Consider the following 13,518-nt stretch of genomic DNA (forward strand, 5'->3'; position numbering starts at 1 on the left):
AAATCAAAATTCTCAAATAACGAACCGAATTTTTATAAAAATTAATTTTTAAAAAAAAGCAATAAATATCGGAAGGATATGCTTGTGCGCTTCGTGGTTCTTTGCCGTTACCGTTCTCTTTGGTTTACGCTTCCCGTTCCTGTAGTTATTTCTCCTCTCAACGCTCCAGGTGATCTTCCTCAACCCTCTCCTGCATCGTTTTCGCCGCCGGGGTTCTGAGTCGGAGAGGTATGGGATTCTCACCTTGCTCCTTTTTCTGCTGCTTGTTTCCTTGCTTCTTCACCGCAAGTTTAATCAGTAGCTTCGGTTTCCTCTGAGCTTCGTGCGTTGCTTTTGAAGGGGGAAAACATAGTGGATGTTGACTAGATCTGCTTTGAGTTTTCTTTTAAAGCTGATCAAGCTTTTCTTTAGTGAAACTGTGAAAGTCAGATTTTTACGGGCTTGAAGATTTCCTCAAATTCTCCATTCGATTAAAGACGGTTCAATAGGGTTGCATCCAATGCATTCATATTTTCTGCAATTAGTAGTTTTCCCCCCCTTTTCCAGTTAATTGGTGATTCTAAAATTTTGAGGCTTCTCTTCTCTTTCGCTTTTGCACTCCTTATTTCAGTCTTTTTGTCCCTTTTCTTGCTTTGACTCTTTTTGTTTACTACCTTTCTAGTTTGGCTTTCTTGTTTGCTCTTGAATTGTCTTGTGTGTTTTACCCCACAAAGAATCGAAGTTTGGCATTAGTATTTTGGAACATTTGATAGTTGTTGCATTAGTATATTCACTCTATTCCAACAACATCACAAACAAGTGCTTGCTTCACATTCAGCTATTGCATTTGTTCAAGTTCAATAGTTGTCTTTCAAAAAATTGTACGGCGAGGGATAGGCTTTAAAATGTCATTTTCTCTTTTGGTATTTGAGCAGTCTACTATATCGCAAAAGACTAAGAACTAATTGTTGTATGAGCTAGTTAAAACTAGAGATTTGTAAGATTACTTAACTCTGTAGCCAAAAATTAATTGAAAGGATATCATGAAACAAATTAACAATCTAGCAGTTTTATGTTTCTTGATATGACAAGTATTCAATAGGCTGTAGGGTGTTTTGGTTTATATGCATAATCAATGCAAGAATATGAACATCCAAAAAATTAATGATGATCACCAATAGATATGAATAGAAACAGTGGTTTTTAAGTAACACTCCATTTCTTCACTGTTTCAATTATCCATTTGCTGACTATGAAATTACTTTGTCATGAGGGAGTCTACCTTCACTTGTTTATAGGTCATTTATCTTATCATTAAGAAGGTTAAAAAAAATTATTTGCTTTTTTACATCTACTGAAGATACATATACTCAAGGTGTCGTTTGTTATTTAATGGCAGGGAGTTGGAGTATTGAGGAGATGGGTGTAAGCCAAACTACAAAGATTGCACTGGCTGTTGCTTTTTTTGGAATATTGTCTTTCATTTTTGGCGTCATTGCAGAAAATAAAAAGGTCTTTTTAATCTCTTTACTATGTTTGAGATTTTATGGGCATTCTTCAGCTCAGGAATCCTCCGGTCTTGTTTTTGTCAACCCTTTTTATTGAAAGAGAATTGCTTCTATTCATCAAGTTATTTTTCTTTTAAAGGCCTATATATGTCGTAATTGCATCATATCGTCCTGTTAATTGCACAGTTTTATGCTATGTTCATTTTTTTTTTCATGTCCCAAATTTTGATTATTCATGTGACTCATTTTTCGTTGTTATAGCCTGCTTCTGGAACTCCAATTCAAGGGAAGGGTGTCGTCATCTGCAAGTTTCCAAATGATCCAACAATTGCTTTGGGAAGTTTATCTGTTGTGACTCTCTTTTTAGCTGCTTTAGCAGGGCATGTTGCTGTCTATTTTCCATACAAAGGAAAGACAGTTCCAGTTCAAGCTTTATCCCAGAGCCTTTCACTGGTTATATTCTTCATTATTGCAGAGTAAGATGACTTTTTTCATGCACTAATAGGGTTCTTTGATGAAACCTAAGTTGGGTGGGTGGGGAACCATGTTTATTTGCATCTAGGGCTCATATTACAGATACTGTTAGTTGAAATTTTAGCCTTGATTATTTCTCTCGTATGCATGAGGTTACCTGTCGTATGGCTTGCTCTTTCTGTGTTCTCAACCACATGCTGAGGACTTCTCTCATAAAATTCTTAGTTTCATTGCTTTAGCCAAAGATAGCTTAAAGTCAAGCCCTGGAATTGTGTACTCAAAAAAAGATATACAGTTCTCAATGGTATCAGAACTCCAACAGTTGCAAGTTCTCATTTGACGACAACCTTCTTCCAACAATATTGAAACTCACATTTTCATTTGCAGTATTTTTCATTTATGGTCTTCAACTTCTAACTGTTCTAGCACTGTGTGACCTTCATTGTAACTCTCTCATAGCTAGTGTTGTTTGATTCAGAGTTGTCTCAGGTGTGGCACTTGGGATGATGTTGTGGGCTACTATCGCAGAAGGTCTGCACCGTTCGCGCAATGTTCACTATAATCTCGATACAGAGTGTTCGACTGCCAAGACTGGCCTATTTGGTGGAGCAGCATTCCTTGCCCTTGATGCCTCTCTCATTTGGCTTGTGTGCCAGATTCTGACACTAAATGCAAGAGCTGATTATTTGGAGGAGGACGACACAAAGGGAGAATATGGGCAGGTTTACATGGCCGAGTTGGAGGCCAATGGTGCTGCACATCCAGCACCTTAGTTAAGGGGAACGAAAAAGTGCACTTTTTTCATCTTAAAAGTTAAGACATTTGTCTTTGGGTTTCTGTTTACTGTGTCGGTTGGGTATAGCACTGTGTTGTAAGATGTTCCTACGTTTCTGGGTTCTGAATGGTTGTTCTATAATGGAATTATGAACTCATTAACATGGAATATTTGAAGCTGTCAAGGTTGGACTCTTGCTTGTATTTTGTTGGTACTATTGCTCTGGAAACATGATTGGTAAAGTTAGTTTGGCAATGCACCAAGAATAAAATTTAATTTCAAATCATGAGATATAATGCCTTTCCCATATCCTTTGTAATTTCATATTTTTGGTATAATATTATTATGTTGCTCAACATTGAAAAGACATAATAGACCTCCACACTAAAGAGGTGGTTGTCTTGGAGTAGAAGATTTGGCTCCTGAAACATAGTTGAGTTGGTTACGACGGAATAGAATTGTTGAAGTGAACAACGATTGAATCTCGGCGAAGTCAAAACAATGTCCTCCTCCATTATGGTCAACTACGGCTTCTCGATTTACCTCTTCATAGATGGTCGTAAGGCCGACCGTGTGGGACCGCTGGGGTGACAATAGTTCTTTTGTTGAAGAGTAGAAGATCAAATAAACTAGCTTGAAAAGGGCCCAAATCTTTACTTTAAAATTGTGAATTTTTTGCTTGCTTGTTATCCACTTTTTTCATAATTTTATTCATTTCGATTCATTATATTTTCTGTTTGATTTTCATATATCTTTTAATAATGTACAAGGCAAATTTATTTTGAATGATTTATATTATTTTGCACTAACAAATTCTCTTGTATGGATCCTTGCATGCTTGATATGAACATAGCAACTTAGGGAGAGGCAGGCACCTGGTATTGCTAAAGTGGAAATGGGGTGTTGGTGGAGCCATCATTTGTAAGATCCCAGCCAAGGTCTTTACTTGCTCCATCAGATCTGTGAAAACTTCAAAGTACCACAAACTCCTGACTTAGTGGTTAGTGATTTGGTTTGTGTTTCGACATATGAAAGCTTAGTTGGATATCGGCCATCAAGTAAGAAACGACTCCCAGCATTATATCCAAACAAGTCTCTTCTGGTTGAATAATAAATATCTATGTAGCCTGACCTGCTTAGCAACTCCTGTAGTATCATTAGTACCTCTCTGGGCCAGCACCTAAATCACAATAATAAAGCATCCAGATCATCTGGCTGCAATTTGGCGGCGATCCTGATGATTGATGTAGAGAGGATTTACTTGATCATATCACCATCACAACTCATGAACATATCTGCTGTAATAATAGCATAAACATGCTGTTGCAGGTTTGTTCAAAGCAAACCAATCTTTTTTCTCACAAAAGGCTAGAGCACAACTCGTAACATCAATATAACTAACAAGGAACTATCTGTTATCCATTTAACGAAATCCTGCCCTCAGATCACTGTAATTTCTTTGATATGCTGGATTAAGGCATGCAAATACAGATTCTTTTTTAATCTTGGGACCAAAAAGGAAGGACCTTAATGGTACTCTACTAGGTGTTCTAGTCCTACTGTGGAAGTGCTTAAAGGGAAGAGGGCGGTTATTTCTCAATCGAGGCAGCTCAAGATGCACATGAAGTTTAGTCAATTCTTTCTCAACTTCAGCCTGAAGATGCCTAACATGGTCGTGTCCCGCCTGTAGCTCATTTGCAACTTTGTTGTTCTCTAACTGCATGTCGAGAACTTCTCCTTGGAACTTTGCAGCTTGACAAGGAGAAAGCTGGAATTCTTCAGATTGTTGATTTGCTTCGGTAGCTCTGTTGATCTCCTCTTGTATGCTACAAAGTGATAAGAGCCTAGTTTCTAGCTCATCTCTTAAGAATATGCTTTGTTCCAGCCATATTTGGAGTTCAGTCTTCAGTTCTCTTAGCTTTGAGACTATGGGGACAGAGTCTGATTGAGGAACTTGATCATTGAAGGTTCCATTGTTTGCTTGTTGGGCTATAATATCCTTCATGTTCTTGATATCAGTTTGTACATTTTCAAATTGGGCTTGCAGTTCTTGTATGTGCTGAAATGATGAACTGAACCTTAGCCAAAACTGTAAGTTCTCTTCAAGTAAATCATCCATGCCTCTTCTGAACTTCTCTTCAATAGGTGAACTGTCCTTTGGCTTGTCATTGAGCTGCAGATTTATATGTTCTGCAATCAGGCCTCCTGGTTCTCCAACAAATTTTGTTTTGCATGTTCTCCTGGTCGATGTAATATTTGCATCATCGATCATCTGAGAACATTGAAGGTTTGTATTCTCTATGTTGAACTTAGGGAAGCATGACAAGCTTTCAAAATTTCTGTGACTAGACTCTCCAGCTTCAGATGGAATCTTGACATTTGGATTCATCTTTGAAGATTCAATCTGTTGTTTTAGCAATTGTATTTCCTCATCTTTCATAGTGCTGGTATTGTTTAACTCCTGTAACAGTGTCATTATTTCCTTGTGATAGTTTTCATTTTTCTTCTCTACTTCAGAGAGCTTTTTCTTCGTCTCTTTGTAGCGTTGAAGGATTGACGTGTACTCAGCTAACAGAATTTTTTCTCTACCTTCTAAACTATTTAATAGTAGATGGTACAAGTCAACAGAAATCTCTTTCTCCTCGAATTGAGCTTCTCGGTCAGTATGTGTGCTATTATCAAAGTTAACACCTGTTCCTGATGAGTCTTTGAACATGTACTCATTTTGCTCAGTTAGGTTTTCAGCTGAACAATTGCTACTAATTTCAGAGCCCGAATTGAGTTTTGTGTGATCTTTGATAGAGTGTTCTTCAGTTACATGAATCTCTTCAAATGAATTTTCATTTTGGTCATGAATTTCGGTCACTTCCTTGTCCTCACATTCTATCAGTTCATCACTAGATGAAATCTCATCCTCCAAGTATCCACTCTCAATGTGTTCATCGTCTTCTTGGGAAAGAAACTGCAGCTTTCCTGAAACATCAACGAAACTATCATAGGCTTTGTTAATATTTCGACACAGAATAATTTCTTCGTCTTGGACATTTTTCCCAAGAATTTCTACTATATTTAACTGCTCTTCAGCTTGCTTTAGCGTGTTACTTGTTCCATTCAATTCATTAATCAGAATCATCTTTTCCTCTTCCAAGCCCAACAGATATTTCTCAAGCTCATTGTTTTCCGAACGCAGTCTATGGATCTTTGCAGTTTGTTGTGAAACTGCAAGTTCTAAACTGGTGATTCTGCTAACAAGCTCATCAATTTTTTCTGAAACGTCCTCCACAGAATTATCAGGGTCTCTTTCTAGATATATCTTTAGTTTCTCACAAAGTAACTGCAGCGGTATCCTCTCTTTGTTGAAAGAAAAACATTTTTCATCCTCATTGAATATGGTAGACTTCTTCTGTGTGCTTTCATCAGCATTGTCTGTGTTCTCAACTTGAAATTTGCCCAACTCCCTCTTGAGAGCCAACAATTTCTCTCTAGAAGCCTTAATTCTACTTGACTCAAGTATTTCTTGTTCCATTGATTTGTTCTGATGTTCATGCAAATTGAATATAGCATCCTCACAGGACTTAAGTGCTGTTGCTGTCATCAATGCCCGGGCTTCATTGTCTTCGATAACCACTGCGCTAGCATTGAACTCATCTTCCAGACAGTAAGCATCCTCTAGCATCTCCACAATCTTCTTCTCAATTTCCCAATATTTAGCGACCCCAGTCTCATATGAGCTTTTGATGAATTCTTTCTCAGTCTGAAGTACAAGTACCTCCTTCTGAAGCTTACTTATCTCTTCTTGTGCCTTCTTTCTATTAACTGGAGTTTTGCTCCTTAGTGGAGTCTGAGTCTTCATGGATGGTTGCCTTTCCCCCCTTCTTTTATTTAGTAAGCCATCTACTATTGGCTTATGAATCTTTCTGGGATCGATTGGGGTAATTGCTTTCGGAAAATTTTCATCCTCCTCTTCCAGCATTGCATATTGGACTTGATCCGGAAAAGCAGTTGCTATGGTATGATTTGCTTTGTGCAGCTCCCCGGAAATGTGATCATATCTTTCTGCCAATCCTCTGTATTCCCGGTAGGCTTCTTCAACAAAGCTTATCAACTCTGGCCTCCTTTTGAAGTACATCTCTGCTCTCTTAGCAAAGGAGTCAGCATCTACTTCGATTATCTTGAGCATTGTTTTCACTCTTCCATCCATTTCTGTAATTAAAGCCGAAAAATGCCAGACTAAGATCCACATTTGGAGATTATACTATCACAAGAATGAATCAATGTTTCAGAAAAGGGTGCACTCTACTAGTTTACATGAAAATTATGATCGTTAAGTTGTGCAGGTTTGTGAAGTGATGAAGTTGTAGCCTTCTTAAGGTTGTTTTGATACACCATCGAGAAATTTATAACATCAAACATCTGCATCTCCCAATGGGGATTGGGCAATTGCAGATCTTCAACATGGTGCTGCCATTTTCTGATGCTTGGCAAAAGATAGATGTTTTGAGCCTTTACAAGTCAATGTGTAATATTTCAACTCTGGTAGCAATACAGCACAGAACATGATCAGTTTTGATGACCATATGAAAGCAATACTGACACATCGAACTAAATTAATGATATATATCTACAGGACCTAGTTATCATCATCTATAAAGCAAAATGAAAACTGAATTGAAACAATGGCTAACCTAAATCGAGAGTCGATGTCATTGTATCTCTTTCTTGATGCCAGAGCAAATACTACAATGCAGCGGAAGTCTTTTGTAGGAATGGACAGTGACTGGATCTTGGTCTCAATGGGGAAGAGTCTAAGGAAGAAAAAGAGCCAATAATTTAGAATATATCCAAATGAATTTTGACCTCTCCCTTTTATATCAAGCCCAAGCTCATAATCCGTTAATAGCCCATTAATGTTAACGAACTGGATTATTGAATCTACACATTGAATCTACATCCAATAACATAAATCCCCTTTATGCATCAAGCATTAGATCACTTAATAGGGTTTAATCTTAATGACAATTGTTGTGTTGTTAATTCAAGTGTTAGCTCATCAAATGGAGACTTAATCCTTCACCACATAGTTGCCCACAATTATGAAAATGAATCTTGATCCTAACTTATCGACATGAATCTTAACCCTATTTTTAAGGATATGTCGTGCCCCTCAAGTGATGCGATAGGCCTTCACTAGTCACCACCTGGTTACCTTATCCCTTGGGAGATTCTCTACACAATACAAAGATCTACATGATTTTGTTGTATCTTATGATTGAAAGGTTGTTAATACATATTTTAAGAAGAAACATGAGCATTTAGTTACTTTTAAGAATGAAGATATTCATAACAATAAAAAAAAATCTTACTAGGAAGGCAATCAAATTATATGTAAAATGTTTAAGATATTACCTGGGGAATGCTTACTCGACAAAGGTCTTAGAAAATTTAAAAGAAGAAAATGTTTCTAACTTTGAAAAGGGAAACTAAATAATGGAATTTAAGGACAGTAATATAATACTTCTAAAAGATAGAATCAAGGTTTAGAAATCAGTTTCAAAAGTTTCAGTGGTTAGCATTAAAAACATATTAAAATAAGAACATACACACTTAACACACAAGTTTCAATCATAAAGACAATAAAAGAGTTCTAAATTGACTAAAGAGTAGAAGAATGCAAACTGCTGACAAAAAATGAGATAAAAAGAAGAAGAATAGAGATAGTATGTTGTCGAGGAGAAGATCATGTAGAAAATAATGGTAAAAAAAGAAGAAAAATAGCTGCAAATCTAGAAACAATATCATTCTATCGTTGAGAATAAATGCTAAAAGATTTAAGAATATATGAGAAAAAGAAACAAGAGAAATAAACTCATACAAAAAAAAAAAAAAATCTATCCAAACAATGACTTTAAAATGGCTGGAAAATGGTTGATGTTGAACGAAGAGGAAGTATCGTCATTTTGCTAGAAGCAATAGGCTCAATTGAAGTGGGACATTAGGCAACATATACGGATAGAATGATCAGAGAAGTTTGAAATGAAAAGTTTGTAAATTAATGTTATAAATGTAGACTTTAATACCAAATAAGATCAAGACAGTAATACTAATGCTTTGAGGTCTAAAGGTAGAGGTGAAACGTATATTAAAAAAGTTAGTGGTGGTATAGGGGAGTACAAAAGACTATTAGTTTAAAGAAGACATGTTTGAAATATTCCCAAAGTTGTACAAATTAAGAAAATATGAATATGTATAAAGGAACTAAAATTGAGGCACACAACAGTCATAAGTACAACAAAGGCTAAAAGCATTTGATAAGTTTTATAAAAAGTTAAGAACTAGGGATAAGGAGAAAGATATTGTCAGATTGTAAAGTTAGGAAAGGAAAATAAAGAAACGTAGGTAATATTAGATATATAAAGGATTGGGAGGAGAATAAGAGGAAAGATAAAAGATTCTTTGAATCAATTTGGCTTTATGTCTAAACAACTAATAGAAAAGAACATAGTCAAATGAAGGTGCATGTACATATAATTGTTATCAACTTAGAAAAAGAATGACTGAGTCTTTTGAAGTTTGGCAACTATTGTGGTAGGTTTTAAAGAAGAAAGAAAATCTAGTAACTTTTCTTAAAGAAAGCATAGGGGAAACCCCAAATGACTATATCAGACTATCTCATTGTATTAGTATCAAAATAAGGTATGTATTTATAGAGGGAAGAGAAACATTACCTCCTAAAATTGTGAGTGAGTAGAAAATGGAGGGGTGGTGGCACTCAACACTAAATCAAAATGGGTCCTCAATATAAGTAGAGTCTAAAGTTTAGTCGCATGAGTGTGCCCTGTATTAAATTCCAATATTACATTGCTCCAAAGGGCAAAACATCGTCCTCTACAATGAGATTCAATGGTTTGTCTTCTTTCTCATGTTGAAATTAATCTACTCAAGTTCTTTCATGAGCAAGAGGCTTAATCTATGTTTGATGTTGAATATTACAAGTAGGAACTTGGAATGAGTTTATTAATCAAATTGTATTCGTTACAAGAAATGATTACTCCAAATACTACAACTACACTATCATGCTTTGACTCAAGAGAGCTATTCACCTCTATACCTCTTGTTGGGTAAATGATGTTCCCCTCGTGGTTGGGTTTAATTACGGTATTTTGATGCAAGATTTGAAATCTCGAGCCAAACCGAAGTTTTGATCCCTAATCGGCTTGAGATGTTGTACATGTGTGTCGAGTGTCATATGTTGGAGGTGTGTCAAACACTAGAAAGGAGGATAAGGGAGGAAAGGAGGAAGAACCTACTTCATTTTAGGACATTGAGGAGGAGGATGACAGGGGAAGGAGAGAAGATGGCTTAAAATATCAAAATCATCTACATAATCAATAAGCGATATGATTGTTAACTAGGAATATCGTTGAAAAACAAACAAACAACTAAAAATAATATATGTAAAATTTACAAAGCAAAATAAAAAATCTCCTTCTAGTCATTGTAGAATTGCCTTAGATTTGCCTCCAAGTCCTTCCTTAAAATGTTGCGAGTATAGTTGATTATAAGGAGCATCTAATCTACATGTATAGAAACTACCACTCGATGATTTTGGTAATCCTAGGATGAGGCTAACATCCTTCCTTGTGAAACTTACCTGGGCATCTGGGCATTTGGGAAGATGACTTCTATGTTATTGATTTGGATTTAAAGTGGTCTAAATTGAAAAGGAGCACATAGAACGATTCCAAAAGATTGAGGTATCACAAAGTTATGTTTGTTTGTGTTAGACTAGTTTGGGTCCATTTGATAGTTTTCTCCAAAATTGCTACATGAACTTAAATTGGTATGAATTGAAAAGGGAAGACATAGAAAGAGTACATAGGGTCTAGGTAATACAAAAGAGGTTCATATTTTAGGTTTGAGCAGTTTGGATCTGTGTAGTAATTTAAATAAACTTGCTACATAAACTTAAATTGTTACTATTGTAAAATAAAGACGTTGTATGAGTATAGGGAACACAATATGGTTCATAATTAAGGTTTAGGCATTTAGGGTCAATGAAACATTTTTGGTCAAAATTATTATTTAGATCTAAATTGTTGACAATTGCAAAACAAAGTATTGTATGAGTTTATAGGGCCCATAAAACAATAGGGCTTGATAGCCCTAGATAATGATCCCCTCTAGCTCGGTAGAATCAGCCAACATGGCTTGGCTCCATGTCAGTTAACCTAGCACATATGACATTAGCACTCCTCCTAGCTCGGTCGGACCTCAGCATCTCCCACCCTGGTTATCTCACTTCTCGACAATATGAGCACTTCTACCCTGCATTCTTAGTGCTTGACAACCCGAGCACCTTCCTCAGTCTCCAAAGCACTCGGTGCCCAGTCTCCCAAGTATTTTATCTGACTCAATAGTCCACGTCCTTGATATGATTCGACATCCCAAGCCACCCCTTCTACTCGACACCTGACCCGAGTGTTCCAAGTGACTCATTTTGTACACGTAGCACAACCATTTGGATCCCTTCGACAGCTCGGCCCTGTAGAGCGCCCTACGCGACTCGACCCCCGAGCTCTACATATACCCCGCCCCTCCGAGCATCTTCTAGCATTGACATGCATTTGGGCACATCCTCCCTTGAGTTACCGAGCCAATCTGAGTTGAGTCTTCCGAGCTTTCGACAATTGTCTACGTAACTTTCCTTGGGCATGGTCCCCCATCCCATCTACTTCTGGTCATACTTGAGTATAGTACCCATGTCATCCTAAGTCATACTTAGGCATGGTCCATTACAAGTACATGTCCTATTTAGATATGACTTCCCATCTACCCTTATCACAAGCCTTACTTAACTATGATCTCCCACCTACCTCCACATATAAAGTATTAGGTATATCCATCAAGTAGAGGGATCTTCTTCTCTTTAGCTCACTCTTCCTGTTTCTTCACTATGCATTCTATTTTATCTCTTAAGCTTCATCATTGGAGATTGACTTAACATCATAGAGGCTTCTCCGGTATTGTCGACACCCTCTAACACGTGCTTGTCCATGCAGGTCCTGCTACAACACGAGAGGAAGCTTCATTAGCGATATCTAACAAGGCAATAGATTTTCACCGCATCAGGGCTTATTTTTAGGTTTTAGGTATTTGGGCTCCATATAGCAATTTTGACAAAACTATTACATAGAACTAAACTATTCACAACTACAAAACATAGGCATTGTACAAGTCCTCGATTGAAGGAACAAAGCAAGTGGTGCATGCTTGAGATTTGGGCAGCATAGGTGTATGCAGTAGTTTTTTCCAAGAGCAGCATTTATATATGGAGTGTCTTCTAGAGCTTGACAATGGGATGATTACACAAACTTCAAATAATATAAACTCTAAAAGTATACAGAACATGTGAACAAGCATAAACCCTAAAACTTCTCATGACGACATAAAGCCCTAAAATCCTAAACTAGGAAATGAATCAAACTTGCTACTAATGTTTGAAGGATTATTAATGGCATTCCTTGCAATTAAATCTCATTGAGAACCTGAGAGAATCTCATTGATAAGCACAACAAGCTGGCAACAAGCATCGGCAAAACATGCCAGCAACAATACCACAATAGTGTGAGTGGAAGTGATTTTTGAGAATATTCAGTAATGACAGGTTAGAGTGCCCTAGCAATTGACCTTCCAATCCATTTGCTTTGGGCAAACAGATGAGGATGTAACAATTTAGGCCAGTTCAAAGGGTATATATGGTAGAAAGCACAAAGTGGGTTTTTGATGAGAAATAAAAAAAGATGCCCATTTGAAGATTCAGTAAAAATAGCTCCCTTTTGATCGTTTCCATATTTTAATCATATTCCTTGATCCCTTTAGATGGATTGTGCCCAAGTCGATTGGGTCGGGATCAGACATAGGTTGTGCCCGACTTGATGCAACTCAACCTAATGTAACCCATGATTCGTCGGAACGGACATTCCGGTATTAACTGACTGCCTCATGCTGTGTTAGATTTTGAATTAATAACGCGGGTTGCTATGGGACGGCGTTCTTTGGCGTTATAACGACAAAAGAATGAAACAGTTAGAACGGAACAAAACTCTTGATTAAGAAGACTTTGGATTCTTTTTTAATCGTTTATGTTTGATTTGACTTTGCTTTTAATTCAGTCTTTTAATGTTTTGTTTGTATTGAAAGAAAAAAGACAGGTTTGATATATGCATCACATCGTTGTCGTCTTTTTTCAGTACCTATCTACCATAAATTCATAAATTTGAACATATTCTTCTTTAGTTCATAGTCATCTGCTGAGCTCTTTTGTTTAATTTCTTCTATCATCGGCTTCAATATATTCAGCAAACAATCTTGTTTAAGGTAAGTTTTCAAATTTTTTAGTTTAATCTACTAAGTTATTACAAATTCTTTATTTTTATGTGATTAAAAAATAAAATGTTAGCTATATATGTTTATCATATAAGCATGATTGTAACTAAATTGTTAGTTATATAGAAATGTAATGCAATTTTTGATGTGAAGGATTAGGATATGATCGTTTATCATTTATTTTTATTATCTTGTTTAGTGTTTGAGGCGCATCCTTAAACTGTTAGCACATCATTAAATGTTCAATATGTGTTCTCATATCATGATTCTTGAATTACCAGTACTGTAAACACCAATTATAAGCTTAAAGATCTAATTATGAATAAATAATAGTTTATTATGTGAGTTTTTTAAAAGTTTATGAGTCAAATTATGTATTATTATTTATTTGTTTAA

At 36.4% G+C, this 13,518-nt stretch overlaps 2 protein-coding genes across 2 annotated transcripts; one reads left to right on the plus strand and one right to left on the minus strand.

Moving 5' to 3' along the window:
• The first annotated feature begins 208 nt into the window (after positions 1-208).
• On the plus strand, positions 209-2,959 carry LOC141817361 (uncharacterized). The gene is made up of 4 exons (XM_074705024.1): positions 209-228; positions 1,379-1,491; positions 1,749-1,963; positions 2,440-2,959. The coding sequence occupies exons 2-4, from the start codon at positions 1,399-1,401 to the stop codon at positions 2,732-2,734; spliced, it is 603 nt and encodes a 200-aa protein (XP_074561125.1). The 5' UTR covers positions 209-228; positions 1,379-1,398; the 3' UTR covers positions 2,735-2,959.
• Positions 2,960-4,147: 1,188 nt separating this feature from the next.
• On the minus strand, positions 4,148-6,940 carry LOC141817359 (protein NETWORKED 2A-like). The gene has a single exon (XM_074705023.1). The coding sequence runs from the start codon at positions 6,935-6,937 to the stop codon at positions 4,160-4,162; it is 2,778 nt and encodes a 925-aa protein (XP_074561124.1). The 5' UTR covers positions 6,938-6,940; the 3' UTR covers positions 4,148-4,159.
• Between the last annotated feature and the right edge of the window lie 6,578 nt (positions 6,941-13,518).

This window comes from Curcuma longa, unplaced genomic scaffold (genome assembly GCF_044706935.1).
Source record: "Curcuma longa cultivar G26 ecotype Majalengka, Jawa Barat unplaced genomic scaffold, ITB_CL_G26_1.1 contig_20213, whole genome shotgun sequence".
NCBI lineage: Eukaryota > Viridiplantae > Streptophyta > Magnoliopsida > Zingiberales > Zingiberaceae > Curcuma > Curcuma longa.

What these genes read in the sequence shown, in the direction of transcription:
- LOC141817361 (XM_074705024.1), top strand. Translation starts at nt 1,399, where the DNA reads ATGGGTGTAAGCCAAACTACAAAGATTGCACTGGCTGTTGCTTTTTTT. An exon ending in TCATTGCAGAAAATAAAAAG is followed by an intron (nt 1,492 to 1,748) that starts GTCTTTTTAATC and finishes TCGTTGTTATAG; the next exon opens with CCTGCTTCTGGAACTCCAAT. An exon ending in ATATTCTTCATTATTGCAGA is followed by an intron (nt 1,964 to 2,439) that starts GTAAGATGACTT and finishes TGTTTGATTCAG; the next exon opens with AGTTGTCTCAGGTGTGGCAC.
- LOC141817359 (XM_074705023.1), bottom strand. Translation starts at nt 6,937, where the DNA reads ATGGATGGAAGAGTGAAAACAATGCTCAAGATAATCGAAGTAGATGCT.